Genomic DNA, 17,229 nt, shown 5'->3' with positions numbered 1-17,229 from the left:
TCTGAGGAAGCTGGGTGCCATTTTTGTTTCTTTTTGCGTTGACTCTGCCTAGCGGCTGGAGTTTGTTTTATGGCATGACTCCAAGAAACTTTTGCATTGACTGAGGATTTTTTTTTCCCAGCCAGATCGAGAATGGACACTTTGGATGACCACAAAATATCTACATGCTCACATAAAGGACGTCTTTTATAAAGTTGACGGGCTGAGTAAGTTATGGTGTTTTTTTTTTTGGCGCAGCCTCCGAGTTAGTTTGGCTCTTGATCATCTGAGGAACCGGGATGCCGGTTTTGTTTTTCGCGCTGGCTCTGCCTAACGGCTGGAGCTTGTTTTGTATTTGGTTTGGAATTACACTACTTCGGGACGGTTGTGGTTAAATATGTTTGTTCTTTGTGCTTATGCCTCCTAGTAGAATGATTACCTCATCTGCTGCACTCATAACAGCTGGCTCACTGATCATTTGTTTGTCTGTCCGAGGAAACTGAATGGCTTTATATCAGCTGGAGTTTATTTTGTGGAGGAACACACCTTCGAAACAGTTTTGTGAATGAATCTACATGTTTTTTCTGTTATTCTGCCTGTTGGCTGGGGTCTGTTTTACAAAGTATTTTCTGTTATGTAATTGTGCCTCACAAAATTTGAGCAGAAACACCGGACTTGAATAATCCGATGGCAAAGTTGTCGCAGGGGTTCTCGTAGGCGTACATGGACTCTTTGAGTTTTAAGGGATTGACGCCGGTTGGCACTGTCGTGTACAGGGTTAATGCGCACGTTTTTCTTTTTTCTGTTTGTTTTGATCCAGGGGAAGTTCAGGGTTTGATTGTTTCACTAATGGGGAATGTGGTCTGTGTAATCTTGTTTTTGACACACTCATTTTTTTATTTTTTTATTATATCAATATGTCAAATGTTAATGTGAATGGGTTATCTCTCTCCACATGGAATGTGAATGGGTTGGGGCACCCTATAAAAAGAAGGAAGGTTATTACTTTTCTTAAACGTAAGAAATATGATATAGTGTTTCTTCAAGAAACACATCTTTTCCCGCAGGAAGCTGAAAAATTTGGGAAGATATGGGGTGGACATGTTTTCTTTAGTGCTGGCTCAAGTAAGAGCAAGGGAGTTATTATATTGATTAATAAACATCTACAATTCAAATGTCTCAAACAAATTAAAGATAAATTAGGAAGAGTCATTGTTTTAGGAGAAATTCAGGGGCAAAGGTTGATTTTGGCTAATATTTACGCACCTAACGTTGATGATCAGGGCTTTTTTATAGATCTTGAAGGGATGTTGCAAGCTGCTGGCATCTCTCATGACATAATATTGGGAGGAGACTTTAATCTTTTGATGGACTCAGTCCTTGATCATAGTGAAGCAAAAGTGTGTAAACCCCCTAGAGCAACATTGACACTACACAAGATCTGTAAAAATCTTGGGTCTTGTAGATATCTGGTGACTTTTGAACCCATCTGGTAGGGATTATACTTTTTTTTTTCATCAGTTCATAAGATTTACTTTAGAATAGATTTCATCTGTTGCTGATTGCTCAGTTGGAAATATCTCAGATCATGCCCTGGTGAACTTAGAGATATTGCCACATACAGAGAAAAGGAAATCATATAGTTGGCGCTTTATGTATCCCTTTTGCAAAATCCTGATTTCCAACAAATGTTAAAGACTGAAATCGGTGTTTATATGGAGACCAACTGGTCCTCAGTATCCTCTGTGGGCGTGGCTTGGGAGGCACTTAAGGCGGTTCTTAGAGGTCGGATCATACAGTATGCCTCATTTATCAAAAACTCCAAAGCAAGAGAACTTGTGGATTTGGAAGGAAATATTAAAAGTGCCGAGGCAGAGCTGAAGTGCCGTATGTCATCTGATGGTCTCAGAGAATTGACCTGATTGAAATACAGGTATAATACTATTTTGTCGCAGAAAGTGGAGTTTTGGTTGTTCAGGGCAAGACAGTCATACTTTGAGTCGGGTGACAAAGCAGGGAAGCTTTTGGCTAGATATTTAAAGCAGAGAGAGTCTTTTTCTACCATTCCCTCAGTGAAATCTCCTGGTGGTGAAATATTTACCTCAGCCATTGATATTAATAATGCTTTTAAAGAATTTTATCTTGATCTCTATAGTTCCATGTCTTCGTCTACTGATGAAGATATTAGAAACTTTGTGGAACCATTAGATCTTCCTAAACTGACGAATGAGCAAAAAAACTCTCTTGACTCTGAGATAAACTTGGAGGAGCTTGACGAGGTAATTAAGTCCTTACCTACAGACAAGGCTCCGGGGCCAGATGGTTTTGCCGCTGAATTTTTTAGATCTTATGCTACAGAACTAGCTCCACTTTTGTTAGAAGTTTATACTGAATCATTAAAGAATGGAAAGCTTCCGCCAACCATGACACAAGCCCGGATCAGTCTGATTCTTAAAAAGGACAAAGATCCAAGTGAGTGTAAAAGTTACCGCCCAATTTACCTGATCCAGCTAGATGTTAAAATTCTGGCTAAAATTTTGGCTAACCGATTAAGTAAGGTTATGACATCTCTTATACATATAGATCAGGTGGGGTTTATTCGGGGCTGCAGCTCTTCTGATAACATCAGGCGTTTCATCAACATCATGTGGTCAGTAGCGAATGATCAATCTCCGGTCGCTGCCATCTCACTTGATGCCGAAAAGGCATTTGATATGGTAGTATGGGATTATCTTTTTAAGATTTTGGAAATGTATGGGTTTGGGAGTACGTTTATTGGTTGGATCAAGTTACTTTATAGACACCCTGTAGCAGCGGTACAAACAAATGGATTAATTTCAGATTATTTTACTCTGGATAGGGGCACCCGGCAGGGTTGCCCTCTTTCCCCATTATTGTTCTGTCTTGCCCTGGAACCATTAGCAGCCACGATAAGAAAAGATGATGATTTTCCAGGGGTGATTGCGGGAGGTGTGGCGCATAAGTTTATGCTTTATGCAGATTATATTTTATTATTCGTCTCTGACCCCACTAGATCAATGCCTTGCCTCCACATAATTATTAATTCCTTTTCCAAATTCTCAGGATACAAAGTCAACTGGTCTAAATCCGAAGCTTTGGCTTTGACAGCGTATTGTCCAGTAATGGCCTTCCAGCCAGGCGCCTTCCAGTGGCCCAAACAGGGCATTAAGTATTTGGGCATTTTATTCCCAAAAAATTTGTCTGATTTAGTCAGAGTTAATTTTGACCCTTTAATAAAACGGTTTTTGAGCGATGAAGTCAGGTGGGCTTCATTACATTTATCGATGATTGGGAAGGATAATGTTATTAAAATTAACTGTATTCCAAAATTTAACTACTTGCTACAGTCTCTCCCGGTAGATGTCCCCCTCTCTTATTTCAAGCAATTTGATAGCATAGCGAAGTCTTTCATTTGGAGTGGTAAGCGCCCCAGACTACATTTCAATAAATTACATAGGCCGATTGACAAAGGTGGGCTAGGCCTACCCAAGATTTTGTTTTATTATTATGCATTCAGTCTCAGACATTTGGCTCATTGGTCGCTTCCACCTGAAAGAGCCCCTCCCTGGTTCTGCATTGAACAAGAACTTCTTGCCCCTATTTTGCCATTGCACAGCCTTTCCATCAAACTGAACAGAGAAGTTAAATCACACCCCATTATTTCACATTTACACTCAGTATGGACAAAAGTGTCCAGAGTGTTTAATTCAGATATTTATCTAAATGTTGCCTCGAGCCTATGGCTAAACCCCAAACTATGCATTAATAAGTCCCCTTTTTGTTGGTCAGAGTGGATTGCGAGGGGGGTTAATTCACTTGGTGATCTTTACGAGAGCGGAGTGATGAGATCCTTTGAAAATCTGGTTCAATATTTTGGGATCCCCAGGTATCTTCAGTTATGCCATTTGCTCTGTACTATTTTTGGGAATAGCATACACCCCCCTAAAGCAGCAGATACTCTAGGAGAGGTGATTTCTGCTTTTGGAAAGGGCCATGAGGCATCAGTGTATTACTCCTTATTAATTCAGAGTCTGGGGGACGGAGTCTCAACCACTCTAAAGAGATTATGGGAGAAAGATTTAAACCTGGAATTGGAGGAGGGAGAATGGGCTAGGATTTTAAAATACATAAAAACTGCATCGAGAGATGCAAGGGTGCGCCTTATACAATTCAAGATTTTACATCGGTTCTATTGGACCCCCTCTAAATTGTATAGGCTTGGTCTTAAAGACACACCCACCTGCTGGCGATGCCAATCAGAGGAAGGAGACGTGGCCCATGTTTTTTGGTGGTGCACTGAGATTCAGGAATTTTGGTTGAAGGTACAGAGTGTTCTGTGTGACGTGTTGGGCATTCGGATTTCGTTTTGCCCCAGACTCTGTGTTTTGGGTGATGGGGTGGTCATCGACGCAGGTGATAAATACATAAAAAATTGGGTCCACACCAGTGCAATGATAGGCAGGCAGATTGTTTTAAGGGGTTGGAAGTCGGTGGGAGCACCCTCAATTCGGGAGTGGTGCAAGGAGATGGGAAGGGTGGCAGCCTTCGAAACATGTAGAAGGCTGGGGATATGGAATTCTTTTATTGGGAGATGGGGTAGCTATTTGACATTTTTCTTGCAGTGGGTCTGTGGAGAGAGAGGTATAGTTTAGAGTTGTATGTTTATTATAGGTGTATGTGTGTATGTATGTGTGTGTATATATATATATATATATATATATATATATATGTATGTGTATGTATATATGTGTATATGTATGTATGTGTCTATGTATGTGTGTGTGTATATATATATATATATATATATATATATATATATATATATATATATATATATTATATATATTTATTTATTATTTTATTCTCTGTAAATGTGTGTACTTATGTAAGACCACTGGGATGTTCGTTTGGGGTCGGGTGGGGTTCTTGATTGGGGAGGGGAAGTAGCGGGAGTTAATGTTGAATCATTATATATATGTTTTGTTTTTCTTTGTTTTGAAAATTAATAAAAATGTTAATCACTAAAGAGACATTATTAAACAACAAATGGTTTTCTTGAATCTAGTCCTTGGAGTCAAATCTTTTACTCTCAGCACACAGTGAAAATATCTCGGTGCTGAACTTCTATGCCACTACACCACTCAAACACTGGTCAGTGAAATCAAAAAAAATGACCAGCCAGTGGCTAATCACAGACATTTTTATTTTTTTTTTTAGCAAATGGGAAGTATTTATGCACATCTGATTATAGGGGATTGCAGATAGAAAGAAAGAGCAATCTTTGCATTTGAAGAATCAACATTGGGATCATACAAATGAAGATTAAGAAGAAAATTAATATTTTTGCCCGGCCCTATATCCAAACGCGTGAGAGAGGTCCAGCATGTATTTGAGAGAATATGTGAATCCTGCTAGATCAGTTTCAGTCTCTTTCATGCCTCATAGAAGCATCTCAGACTGCACTGAAAATATCACAATATATCACGATACATGGATCTAAGTATCAATACAATATCATGAGAAACAATATCGTGATATATCGATATCCGATTATATCGACAGCCCGAGTAATTTGTTGTCTATCATACATTTTTAACGATCACTCACATAATAAATGTATTCTGAAATGAACAACAATGGCAATACCTCACACATTTATGCACTATTGAAGACACAGACAAACACACACACACACACATAAAACCAACTGTACATTGTACAGTATAATGTCAATTCCTTATAGACAATTATTTCCTGTTTTTCCTTTTCAGATGATTCCTAAACCAGAATCTGGATAATGGTGTTTCTGAGCATTACAAATCTAATTCTGATTCTAGGGAGAGGGGTAAAACAATACAAAATAGGTCAATGAATAATGCTTCACGGTAAGACTCACACTCATCAAGCGAATGTATTCCTACCCTGCTGGTGAGAACAAAAGCCCAGGAGAATAACACACTTTGGCCTTGGACCTCCACACGGAGATCAAAGACGGGCATTTAGGACAGTTTCTGATCAAAAGAAGCCAGAAATAAAGCACTCTGAGTGCAAGTATTCATCTTCAAGTGCAATCGTACTAGTGTGTGGGGATGAAGCATTTTCTCTGGAGAGGCTGGTATAAGGTTTGTGTGAGAAATGCAATTATGCCAGTATCCATTTTATATCATTCACTCACGGCAGTGTTTTTTTCAGACTGTTATTTCTTTGTCATTGCTTTTTGTCTATTGACTGTGATCAAATACATTTTCATTTAGGCAGTAAGTCTAGGTATCGGCACCAATTTTCTTGATTAGAATCCGATTCACGAGCTCTCAATTCAATTCGGTATTGATTTATTTGAGAATTTTTAAAGTAACAATAGCAGATGGTTTAAATTAATCATCAGATCACAGCAGTAAATAATGTGCATTGTGCAAGCAAAACACTTCTGATTTACTTTATTTTCACGGTTACATATTTAAACAATATTTTGTTTTTTGTTTTTTGGCCATTAAAAGATCAATTTAAGGATTTTCAAAATCAACACTAGATTGGTGAAATGAAGATTGTGGTAAATATTTTTAGCCAGCCCTATGAATCAATTCTTCACCGCAAATGTCCCCAGTTACATATTTACACCCATAAAACCAAAGTTAATTAAGTGCTTTATCAAATATATATATATATATATATATATATATATATATATATATATATATTACACACACACACACACACACACACACACACACACACACACACATCGAGCTGGCTTGAGTAATTCTGTAACTGCTGATCTCCTGGGATTTTCACACACAACAATCTCTAGAATTTACTACGAATGATGCCAAAAACAAAAAACATCCAGTGAGCAACATTCCTGTGGATGGAAATGCCATGTTGATGAGAGAAGTCAACAGAGAATGGCCAGACTGGATGGAACTGACAAACTATATGGTAACTCAGATAACCGCTCTGTACAATTGTGCTGAGAAGAATAGCATCTAAGAATGCTGTTCTGAGATGTGGGTTAGCGCTGTTTTGGCGGCACGAGGGGGACCTACACAATATTAGGCAGGTGGTTTTAATGTTGTGGCTGATCGGTGTGTGTGTGTGTGTGTGTGTGTGTATATATATATATATATATATATATATATTCATCATTTGGTTTGAACCAGCAATGGCTTACGTCGCGTAAGAAAGTAGTTCCATGCACAAATTCGTTTTTATGACCGTACTCATTTTTTTGAACTTACTTGTTCATTGAACTGTTGTAAATAAGCAATATCACACTCACAATCTTGCTATATGGCCCTAAATCAGCACTGTTGTGATTACCTACGGTACTCGGCTTGCGGCCGAATCACAGCAGTGCTGATGTAGGGCCATATCACACTCTTGCTCATGTGATATTGCTTAAAAAAAATATATATATATATATATATAAAATAAAAAATAAATAAATAAAAATTAAAATAATTATATATTTATGTATATATATATATATATATATATATATATATATATATATATATATATACTCCTGTAATCACAAAGAAGCTTTTTAACATCATGAAATGGTTCATGAAGCTTTTATATTCATAACTGACTGCTCAGGATGGGTTTTTAGGGAGATGAGGGTGATATCTGAGTGATCTGCTACTGCAGTGGCTCACGTGTGGTGGTTCTAGGTGAGAGTCGAGATGAGGTCATTAAACTCGAGAGATTCAGTGAGATAAAACAATTGTTCTGCATTCCTTTTGTTTGCCTAATATCTCATTTAGAAACTAGCAAAAATGTCTCCGCTTCTGAGTGAGAAAGTGTTTTTGTATGTGCCTGTTAGAGAAAACTAGAAACGCACACGCACTTTTACACCATCAAGGTAATGAAAACCAATCAATTGTTTGCGTAGTCGGCTGCCGCCACTGAAACATTACCCTGTAAGAACCAAATATGGAAAACTAATGAAGTGTAATTGAAATTCTGCTGCATTCAGCTTTTTAAGAGAGTGAAATATTCCTCACTTGGTGTGTTATGGACAAAATGCCGAGCTAATAGGGTCATCCTTAGCTAATGTGTGGAAATGTGCTGCACTGTTCAATTCTCATGGTGAGCTTTCAATTTTTAGAGCCGTGCACACATCATGCCAGTATAGAAAATGACTTGCTAAAGCCGCCTTCTCATTTCTGTTTTAGTGATCCCTCCATTTCTCAGAGGCAGTCATCAAGCGGGCCCTTTTCCTCTTTCACAATGTCTCTGTCTTCTCATCTGCACCTCCAGCACCTCTATAATCTCCTCTTTCACTCTCATTATTCCTTTTCTTTCCCGTCTCTGTCCTGAGGGAGGAAAGGTGGCAGAAGTCTGCCATCGTTCTCCCCTGTGTCTCTCTCTCGAAAAAAAAAAGAAAAAGAATCCCTTCGCTAAAACACAGAATGTTGGACTACCTCTGTGGAGTGCTGCAGAGACCCCTGAATATTTAATGCAGGCATAGGTTATATAAAAGAAGTAATGGATTATTGACAGGAACAGTAGAGAGAGGACAGGAAATGATTGGGTGGAGATGACGCGAGACAGATTCGAACTCACATCGCCCACAAGCACCACAGCTCAAAGTATCAAAAATTCTAAATGGATGCAATAACCACATGAATCTCACAGAATGCCTGGGTCATTTTTCATCCCAAAACCAAGAGACAGAAATTAATAAATAATATTTTGTCCAAAGAAAATAAAGTCTATTTTAGAAGAACCAAGATTTAAACATTATTTTCATGACAGTTAAGCACATTTTCAGGCATTTCCATCTGGACATTTAACTTCCCATTATTGTCACAATGCAAACATTTTAATGGTCCTAAATACAGGCTTTTTAACAAATGCAAAATATAATTTTCTTTTGATTGTGGGGTGAAATATGACATGTTCTTGACAGGTTTTCTGAGATTCACCCAACCGCTGTGTAATGGCTCCAATAAAGATATTGCAATTTCACCTTGCATGGAAAACAAAGCACTTGCACTTTCAGCACTCTTCATTAATAAAGTTGCTGGCCTGCCCTGCTCTGGGAAACAAAAACGACACTGAAGCCCTCATATCACTGCATCCACAGTAATCAAAACAAAGCCATTACTGCAGCTGTAAACCTAAATCTACTCAACAGGTTTATATGCTCTAAGCTATTCACGAATCCCAGGGTGCCGAAGGCATTATTCTCCGCCTTTTTTTATTTTTTTATGTGCCCACATCCAGGTGAGAGAAAAAAAAAAAAATATATATATATATATATATATATATATATATATATATATATATATATATATATTCAAACTTTCTATTATTCATGAACTAAAGGAGGCTCTCTTTATTGGTTATGCATTATTAATATCCTAGCGCTCATATCAAAGATGATCCAATTTCATATCCAGCACTTGGAACCAAATTACAGTGGGTTTTTATTTAGGATTGAATTGGACCACAGGGCTCGCTCAGGCTGGCCATTGTGCCGCCCACCATAGCCACAGTCGCCACAATCACTGGAGAGCAGCCCCCCTCTGCCTTCTATCATTTTAAGCTCTCCGATACTTTCAAAAGTGTTCTGTTTTTAAATGTCATCATGTGACCCAGATTTGTTCTGTAACAGGACTGATGTATCAGAGATAGAGCGCCACTGATTAGATTTTCAAGGCAACAGTGGAACGCGTAACACGGATTAATTGTGTTACGGTGAGGAGGAGCATTGATTGGTCCTCAAGCATGCACTTACACCAGTCAGTCCACATTTTATAACAGACAGATTACTAGCAAGTGTACTGTTTCCCATTCTGTTTATTATATATTCTAAATACACGATCAGCCACAACATTAAACCTGCCTAATATCATGTAGGTCCCCCTCGTGTCACCAAAACAGCTCTGACCCATCGAGGCATGGACTCCACAAGACCTCTGAAGGTGTCCTGTGGTATCTGGCACCAAGACAGTTAGCAGCAGATCCTTTAAGTCCTGTAAGTTGTGAGGTGGGGCCTCCATGGATCGGACTTGTTGGTCCAGCACATCCCATTGATGCACAATCAGACTGAGATCTGGGGGAATTTGAAGGCCAAGTCAACACCTTGAACTCTTTGTCATATTCCTCAAACCATTTCTGAACAATTTTTGCAGTGTGGCATGGCGCTAAGCTAATGCTGAAAGAGGCCACTGTCATCAAGAAATACCGTTGCCATGAGGGGGTGTATGTGGTCTGCAACAATCTTTAGATAGGTGATACGTGTCAAAGTAACATCCAAATGAATGCCAGTACCCAAGGTTTCCCAGCAGAACATTGCCCAGAGCATCACACTACATCTGCCGGCCTGCCTTCTTCCCATGGTGCATCCTGCTGCCATCTCTTACCCAGGTAAACAACGCATACGCACCCGGCCATACACATGATCTAAAAGAAAACATGATTCATCAGACCAGGCCACATTCTTCCATTGCTCCATGTTCCACTTCTGATGCTCAAGTGTCCATTGTAGGTGCTTTTGGCAGTGGACAGTGGTCAGCGGCCATGCAGCCCCATACGCAGAAAGCTGCGATGCACTGTGTGTTCTGACACCTTTGCATTATGGCCAGCATTACGTTTTTCAGCAATTTGTGCTACAGTAGCTCTTCTGTGGGATCGGACCAGAGGGCTAGCCTTTGCTCCACACACGCATCAATGAGCCTTGGGCGCCCATGACCCTGTCACCGGTTCACCGGTTGTCCTTCCTTGGACCACTTTTGGTAGGTACTAACCACTGCATACTGGGAACACCCCACAAGACCTGCCGTTTTGGAGATGCTCTGACCCAGTCGTCTAGCCATCACAATTTGACCCTTGTCAAAGTTGCTCAGATCCTTACGCTTGCCCATTTTTCCTTCTTCTAACACATGAAATTCAAAACTGACTGTTCACTTGCAGCCTAATATATCCCACCCCTTGACATGTGCCGTTGTAACAAGATAACAAATGTTATTCACTTCACCTGTCAGTGGTTTTAATGTTGTGGCTGATCATTGTATATACTGTGTGTGTGTGTATATACGGGATCCACTCACAGGTACACCATCTATGAAACTAGAGTTGTGTCAAAAATATATATATATATAAAAAAAAGCATTAAACAAAAAAAGACAGAACTGCCACAAAAACAAAAAAAAAAACAAAACAAAAACAAAAACAAAAAACATGATCTCAAAGGCAAAACTGCTGAGTTATTGTTCAGGTTAATGGCATATTTTTGTTAAATCTGGGTTACATTGAGGCACTTACAATGGAAGTGAATGCGGCCAATCCATAAATATATTCACGGTTTCAAAAGTATAGCCACAAGACGTAAATAATATGCGTTAACATGATTTTAGTGCGATACAATCGGTTACTAACCTTCTCTGTGTAAAGTTATAGCCAATTTTACAACTTCGTTGCCATGATGATCTTATGTCTACAAACAAGTTTTTGTCTGCAAGCGCTTTTTATGTGAAGTTCAAAGCAACGATTGACACTGGCGCCCTGATGCGAATCATGAACGCAGCTTCACGATTGCTGTAACAAAGCGGATAGCCACAGTCAACTGACAGATTCATATTTTGGAGAATGAGAGTTTAAGAGATTTAATATCCATTACAATGAAAATGCAATCTATGTGGGGACAAGTTTCAATTAGTCAAACTCCCAATTAGACTTTGGGAAATGTTTAATGTTATAAGAATTGGTACTATTTAAGTGCATTTCTATCTTTATGCTGTTGAAGGCTTTGTTTGGAAAATGTTAATAAAGCATTATATTGTTGCATATTGTTTTGTTTTCTTCCCTAACATGGAAATAAATGTATTCTGAAAGAAAATAAGTATATTTAGTGTCAAATTTTAGAGCTTTCAAAATCTGCTTCAAAAGTGGACACTCCACCGAGACTGCCCTGCTGTCTGTCACTGAGTCACTGAGACAGGCGAAAGCTGGATCCAGATCATCCGTCTTGATTCTATGGACCCTTCTGCAGCCTTTGACACAGTCAACCATCAGATCCTGCTCTCCAACCTCTATATTCTGGGCATCACAGGAACTTGTGCTTAACTGGTTTAATTCCTATCTCTCAGGTAGGTCCTTCAAGGAAGCCTGGAGAGGTGAGGGGTACCTCAGGTCTCAGTGCTTGGGCCACTTCTCTTCTCTATATACACAATATCACTGGGACCCATCATTCAGGCACATGGCTTCTCTTACCACTGCTATGCCGATGACACACAGCTCTACTTGTCTTTCCAGCCCAACGACGCCACGGTGACTGCTCGAATATCTGCCTGTTTGGTGGACATCTCGGCCTGGATGAAGGAACACCACCTGCAACTTAACCCAGCCAAGACTGAACTCCTTGTCTTTCCAGCCAACCCTGCTGTTGAACACAACATCACCGTGCAGCTACAGTAATACCTTCCAAAACGGTCAGAAATCTAGGGGTAACTATCGATAACCAACTAAATTTCACAGACCACATCTCAAAGACTCCACGATCATGTAGATTTACACTCTACAATATCAGGAAGATAAGACTCTTCCTCTCTGAACATGCCACACAACTTCTTGTTCAGTCACTTGTCATAACTAGACTGGACTACTGTAATGCTCTCACTGCAGGCCTCCCTGTATGTGCAATTAGACCCCTGCAAATGATCCAGAATGCAGCAGCACGTATCAAATTCAAGGCTCTGATGCTGGCATACAGAACAGTCACTGGGTCTGCTCCAGCATACCTAAAATCATTTCTGCAGAGCTACGTTCCCACCAGAAGCCTGCAGTCGGCTAAGGAACAGCACCTTGTTTTACCAACACAAAGTGGCACCAAAACACTTTCCCGGACTTTTGGTTTCATCGTACCACGTTGGTGGAATGACCTTCCAAACTCCATCCGTGAAGCTGACTCACTTTCTGTCTTCAAAAAACGGCTAAAAACACATCTTTTCCATGAGCAAAAAAAAACCTTGTTGCACTTTAATCTGTCTTGAATACTACTATTCTGATGCTAGAGAAACTTTGTAATACAGCACTTTTCGTGCCACTGTCTCCTTAAGATGATTCGCTTATAATGTATTACTCTTTTGCAAGTCGCTTTGGATAAAAGTGTCTGCCAAATGAATAAATGTAAATGTAAATCAGGATTAAACATTTTACAGCACTAGTGAAAACACACGGTGGTGTTACAGAAGTCACTATCTTTGAAATTTACTTTGATATGAAGTCACTGTCACTTTGGTTAAAGACACTGATCATACATGTTGTATGAACAACACAATTCAAGAGTCATACTTGTAATACAAACAGTTGACAATCCTAAACACTGACTGTGTGAACATACATAATCTGTGAGTAATGTGAGCCTGCACGGGGTGGTGAGTCTTACCCAGATCCATGCTCTTGGAGGACTTGACATGATTCCGCTCTGCAGGACCCTGCTGGCCTCCATCAATCACAGAAGTGTCCGCTGAATGAAGACCTGAATTCACACTGGTCACACACAACAAAGGGCAGATTTTCAATACTCCATTACCTTTATTCAACACAAATCAAGGAATAAGAGACATGTTTGTCAATTCTGATGGTCCAAGGCAAATCCATGTTACCTCTGCTGAAGCATCAGGCTGTCCTGTCTGTGTGGATTAGTGGAAGACCCTTCATTATCCCCCTCTTCCATGTGACTGTATCCACCATTTGAAACTATAAGAGAACGGGCAAACAGAGAGAGAAAAGCAATCATTAGAGCTCAGTGGAATTATTAAGCAGGCTCATTTAAGAGGGGTCTGCTGGGGTCAGGCCTACAGTGGAGAAAGGTGACAGTCTGGTTTGAGCGCTGAGAGAGAGAGACTGAGACCATTATCAGCTCCAACATTCTACTCACCTTTAATGATCTTTCTCCCCTATGATAATGGGACTTGGGCCTTGGATTGACTTGATTTTTTTACGCTTCTGTCTGATAGTGTGTGAGAGATGGTGGCTTTGTGTCTCTATCACTAAAATCATAATAATTATTACTATTATTTACATATTTAAAGCTGAAGCATGTAACTTTTGCACCACTAGCAGCACCAAACAGAATTGACACAATAATTATTATTCTCGAACAGGTTCCTGAACAACATTTGTTTTTAGGTAAGCTGGTTTCACTGTAGCACACTATGAGAGTTTTCTCTCTGAAACTCTCCTCCTCTCTAGCACCACTTGTCTAGTTCTGCTTCACAGGGATTGTATGTACATGTCTGATGCAGCATGTAGCAGTAGCGAGTCTATGTACTTGCTCTGCAGTTACACCAGATCTAGTCCGAAGACCAAACCTACCAACTCATCATATTCATTTTAACAGGACTGTGAGTCGCAGGGTGTTGTCTGCAAGTTTAGTGTATGCTTGGCTTAAGTTAGTTTCTTGCTCAACACTGAATTTTTTTTTTTTTTTTTTTTTGCATTTTCTATTCTATTTGGTAATATTGCTCATTTACCTTATATCAACTTGTTTGTGTTAGTGCATACTGTCAGTTTAAAAGCAACTGCTTAACAAGCATAACCAAAACATGGTGCTTCTGTAGACAAGGGTTTATTAAAAATTGCAACAATAGTAGACCTTCATTTGCTAATATTTCTTTCAGCAACAATAGTAAGCACCATATGGGATGAACTTGTGGCATCCATGTTTCTTGTTTACAGCTGCGAGACTTCAAAACTTTGTAATATGTGTGACACAAGTATTCCATACACACACAGAATGATGCTTCATAGGATTCAATAGGATTACACTCACTCCCTGTCTGTCAAGACTGAAATTCACACTGAATACTGATACTGAATATTCAAAGTGTGAGAGGGTTAAAAAGATGCACGTATGCATGTCGCACAAATAGCCCAACAGAACAACTAGAAAGGAGATGGATGATAAACGGAGAGCAGTAGGCAGAATGATGCGGTGTATTCGCCTTGTGTTTAATTGACCTAAACAGACTACACACCACTGCAGGGCTCTGCTAGGCAACACAAAAGCCTTAAACCACCTGCTTTAGAGGAAGAATCAAAAATTCATGGATAGTCTATGAGTATTTTCTCAGAATTCTCCACATTCTTTAGTTTATTATGATTTCAGTATCTGACCCGTTATGACAATGGCCTCATTAACGTCTGTTAGGCCAAACAGTGCAGAACCACAACCAAGTCTGGAGGTCTTTGTCTGAGAGCCAACAATGTAAAATTGAAAACAAATGCCTCAGATTCCCAGACACTTAGCAAATGCTTTTTATGAACAATGTACAGTATGAGCACTCATCAGTACAGTAGTTCAAGAGATAGGCCCAATGCTTATACTATAATAATTTCCTAAATCACTTCCTTAAGTTGGAGGACAAAAGGGCAAGAAGTAAAAGAAAAAAACCTTAAGATTTTTAAACGGAATATGCTGTCATCATTTATTCCCCATCATGTTGTTACAAACCCGTATGACTTACTTCCATGGAACACAAAAGGAGATGATTAGGCCAGAGTGTTACAGAAGCCTGAGTCACAATTTACTTTCATTGTTGAAGATGTTTTCCAAGGAAGAAAGTCATACATGTTTGGAACAACATGATGGGGAGTAAATTATGACAGTATACCTTAAAAAAAAAAAAGTACAGTGGAAAGAGTCCATACTGTATAACTCATAAACTATATTTCAGAGAAGAAAACATAATTTGTTTATGAATTAGAGTGATCCAATTCTTGAGTTTAAATCACCAGACTCAATAGTCAGGGTTGCTGCGGATCTTGCGTTCTCTGCTCACTGTAGGGGAACACTATCAAGTGTTAAGGACTTAAATTTTGGTCTGTTCCTCACAAAAAGCCATAATGTGGCTTCCGAAGACTCAAAATATAGCACACAAGTCGTATGGACTACTTTTATGGTGCTTTTTTTTGTTGTCATTTTTTAAGTTTAAAAGCCATGGTAACTAAAACTGAACTGTTGTTGTATGTAAAAAAACTTGCATGAAGATTCAAAATATCTCAGTTTTTTGTTCCACAGAAGAAAGAAAGCCATACAGGTTTGGAATTTTTAATTTTCGGTGAAATATTCCTTTTACGTCTTGCTGTGTGGTGCTGGGATATGGAGACCACATTCTTCTCCATCGTTGTCGCCTTTTTTTTTTTTTTTTTTCTCCCCAATTTGGAATACCCAATTCCCAATGTGCTCTAAGTCCTCGTGGTGGCGTAGTGACTCGCCTCAATCCGGGTGGCAGAGGATGAATCTCAGTTGCCTCCGCGTCTGAGACTATCAATCCGTGCATCTTATCACGTGGCTTGTTGAGCGCATTACCGCGGACACGTAGCGCATGTGGAGGCCCATGCTATTCTCTGTGGCATCCACGCACAACTCACCACGCACCCCACAGAGAGCGAGAACCACACATTATAACAACCATGAGGAGGTTACCCCATGTGACTCTACCCTCCCTAGCAACCGGGCTAATTTGGTTGCTTAGAAGACCTGGCTGGAGTCACTCAGCACACCCTGGATTCGAATTCACGACTCCAGGAGTGGTAGTCACCGTCAATACTCGCTGAGCTACCCAGGTCCCTCTTCTCTGTCTTCTTGATAAAGTGTCTGTGTTTTGGCAGAGTGGAGCTGAAAATCGGGCCTGACAATCACATAGATCAGTGAGCCCCACCCAGCACAACGTCTCATCGTTACTCATCAGATTGCACTGGAATGACTGCATATTAGTATTATATATCTCATCTGTTTGTGTGCTGCACAACTGCTGTAATACATCAAGTCCGTACACACACACACACACACATAATTTAAAGATGAACTGATGTTGGAGTGAATTAAAAAATGAACATATAAACATATACACATTCTCAGTCACACATGCAGGCGCTCACGATTATTTATGTGCTAAAGTGCAGCGTAGTCGAAATGAAATAAGCCGTTCCTTCTGAAGATTATGGATCAATGGCTCTTCCAGCTTAAACATGGTTATTAATCCTACACGGCATGTGCTACCAGATCTCTCACCAGCAACAGCAAAATAGCTCCTTATGTAAAACATTAACTAAAATAAAACCCATATTCCTCTCAGCGAGGGCTGTGTATGAATCTATTACCACACACACTGGACAGATACAGTATTCTATATCTGTATACAGTATTCATGGTGACAATGTGCTGAACAATGTACACAAGATATATCCTAAAATAAAACTGGATTATACAAAATG

The 17,229-nt window shown here is 39.6% G+C and overlaps 1 protein-coding gene across 1 annotated transcript in view; it reads right to left on the bottom strand.

Annotated features, from left to right (window-relative positions):
• The window catches only part of LOC127447162 (partitioning defective 3 homolog B-like), a 502,153-nt gene that overhangs the window by 205,466 nt on the left and 279,458 nt on the right, over positions 1-17,229 (bottom strand). Inside the window, exons 15-16 of the mRNA XM_051708779.1 lie at positions 13,614-13,707; positions 13,394-13,497 (exon numbers count right to left, since the gene is read on the bottom strand). Of these exons, the coding sequence (XP_051564739.1) occupies positions 13,394-13,497; positions 13,614-13,707 (198 nt within the window). The remainder of the gene's footprint in view (positions 1-13,393; positions 13,498-13,613; positions 13,708-17,229) is intronic.

Source organism: Myxocyprinus asiaticus, chromosome 10 (genome assembly GCF_019703515.2).
Source record: "Myxocyprinus asiaticus isolate MX2 ecotype Aquarium Trade chromosome 10, UBuf_Myxa_2, whole genome shotgun sequence".
Lineage (NCBI taxonomy): Eukaryota > Metazoa > Chordata > Actinopteri > Cypriniformes > Catostomidae > Myxocyprinus > Myxocyprinus asiaticus.
This window is presented reverse-complemented; position numbering and strand designations above follow the sequence as displayed.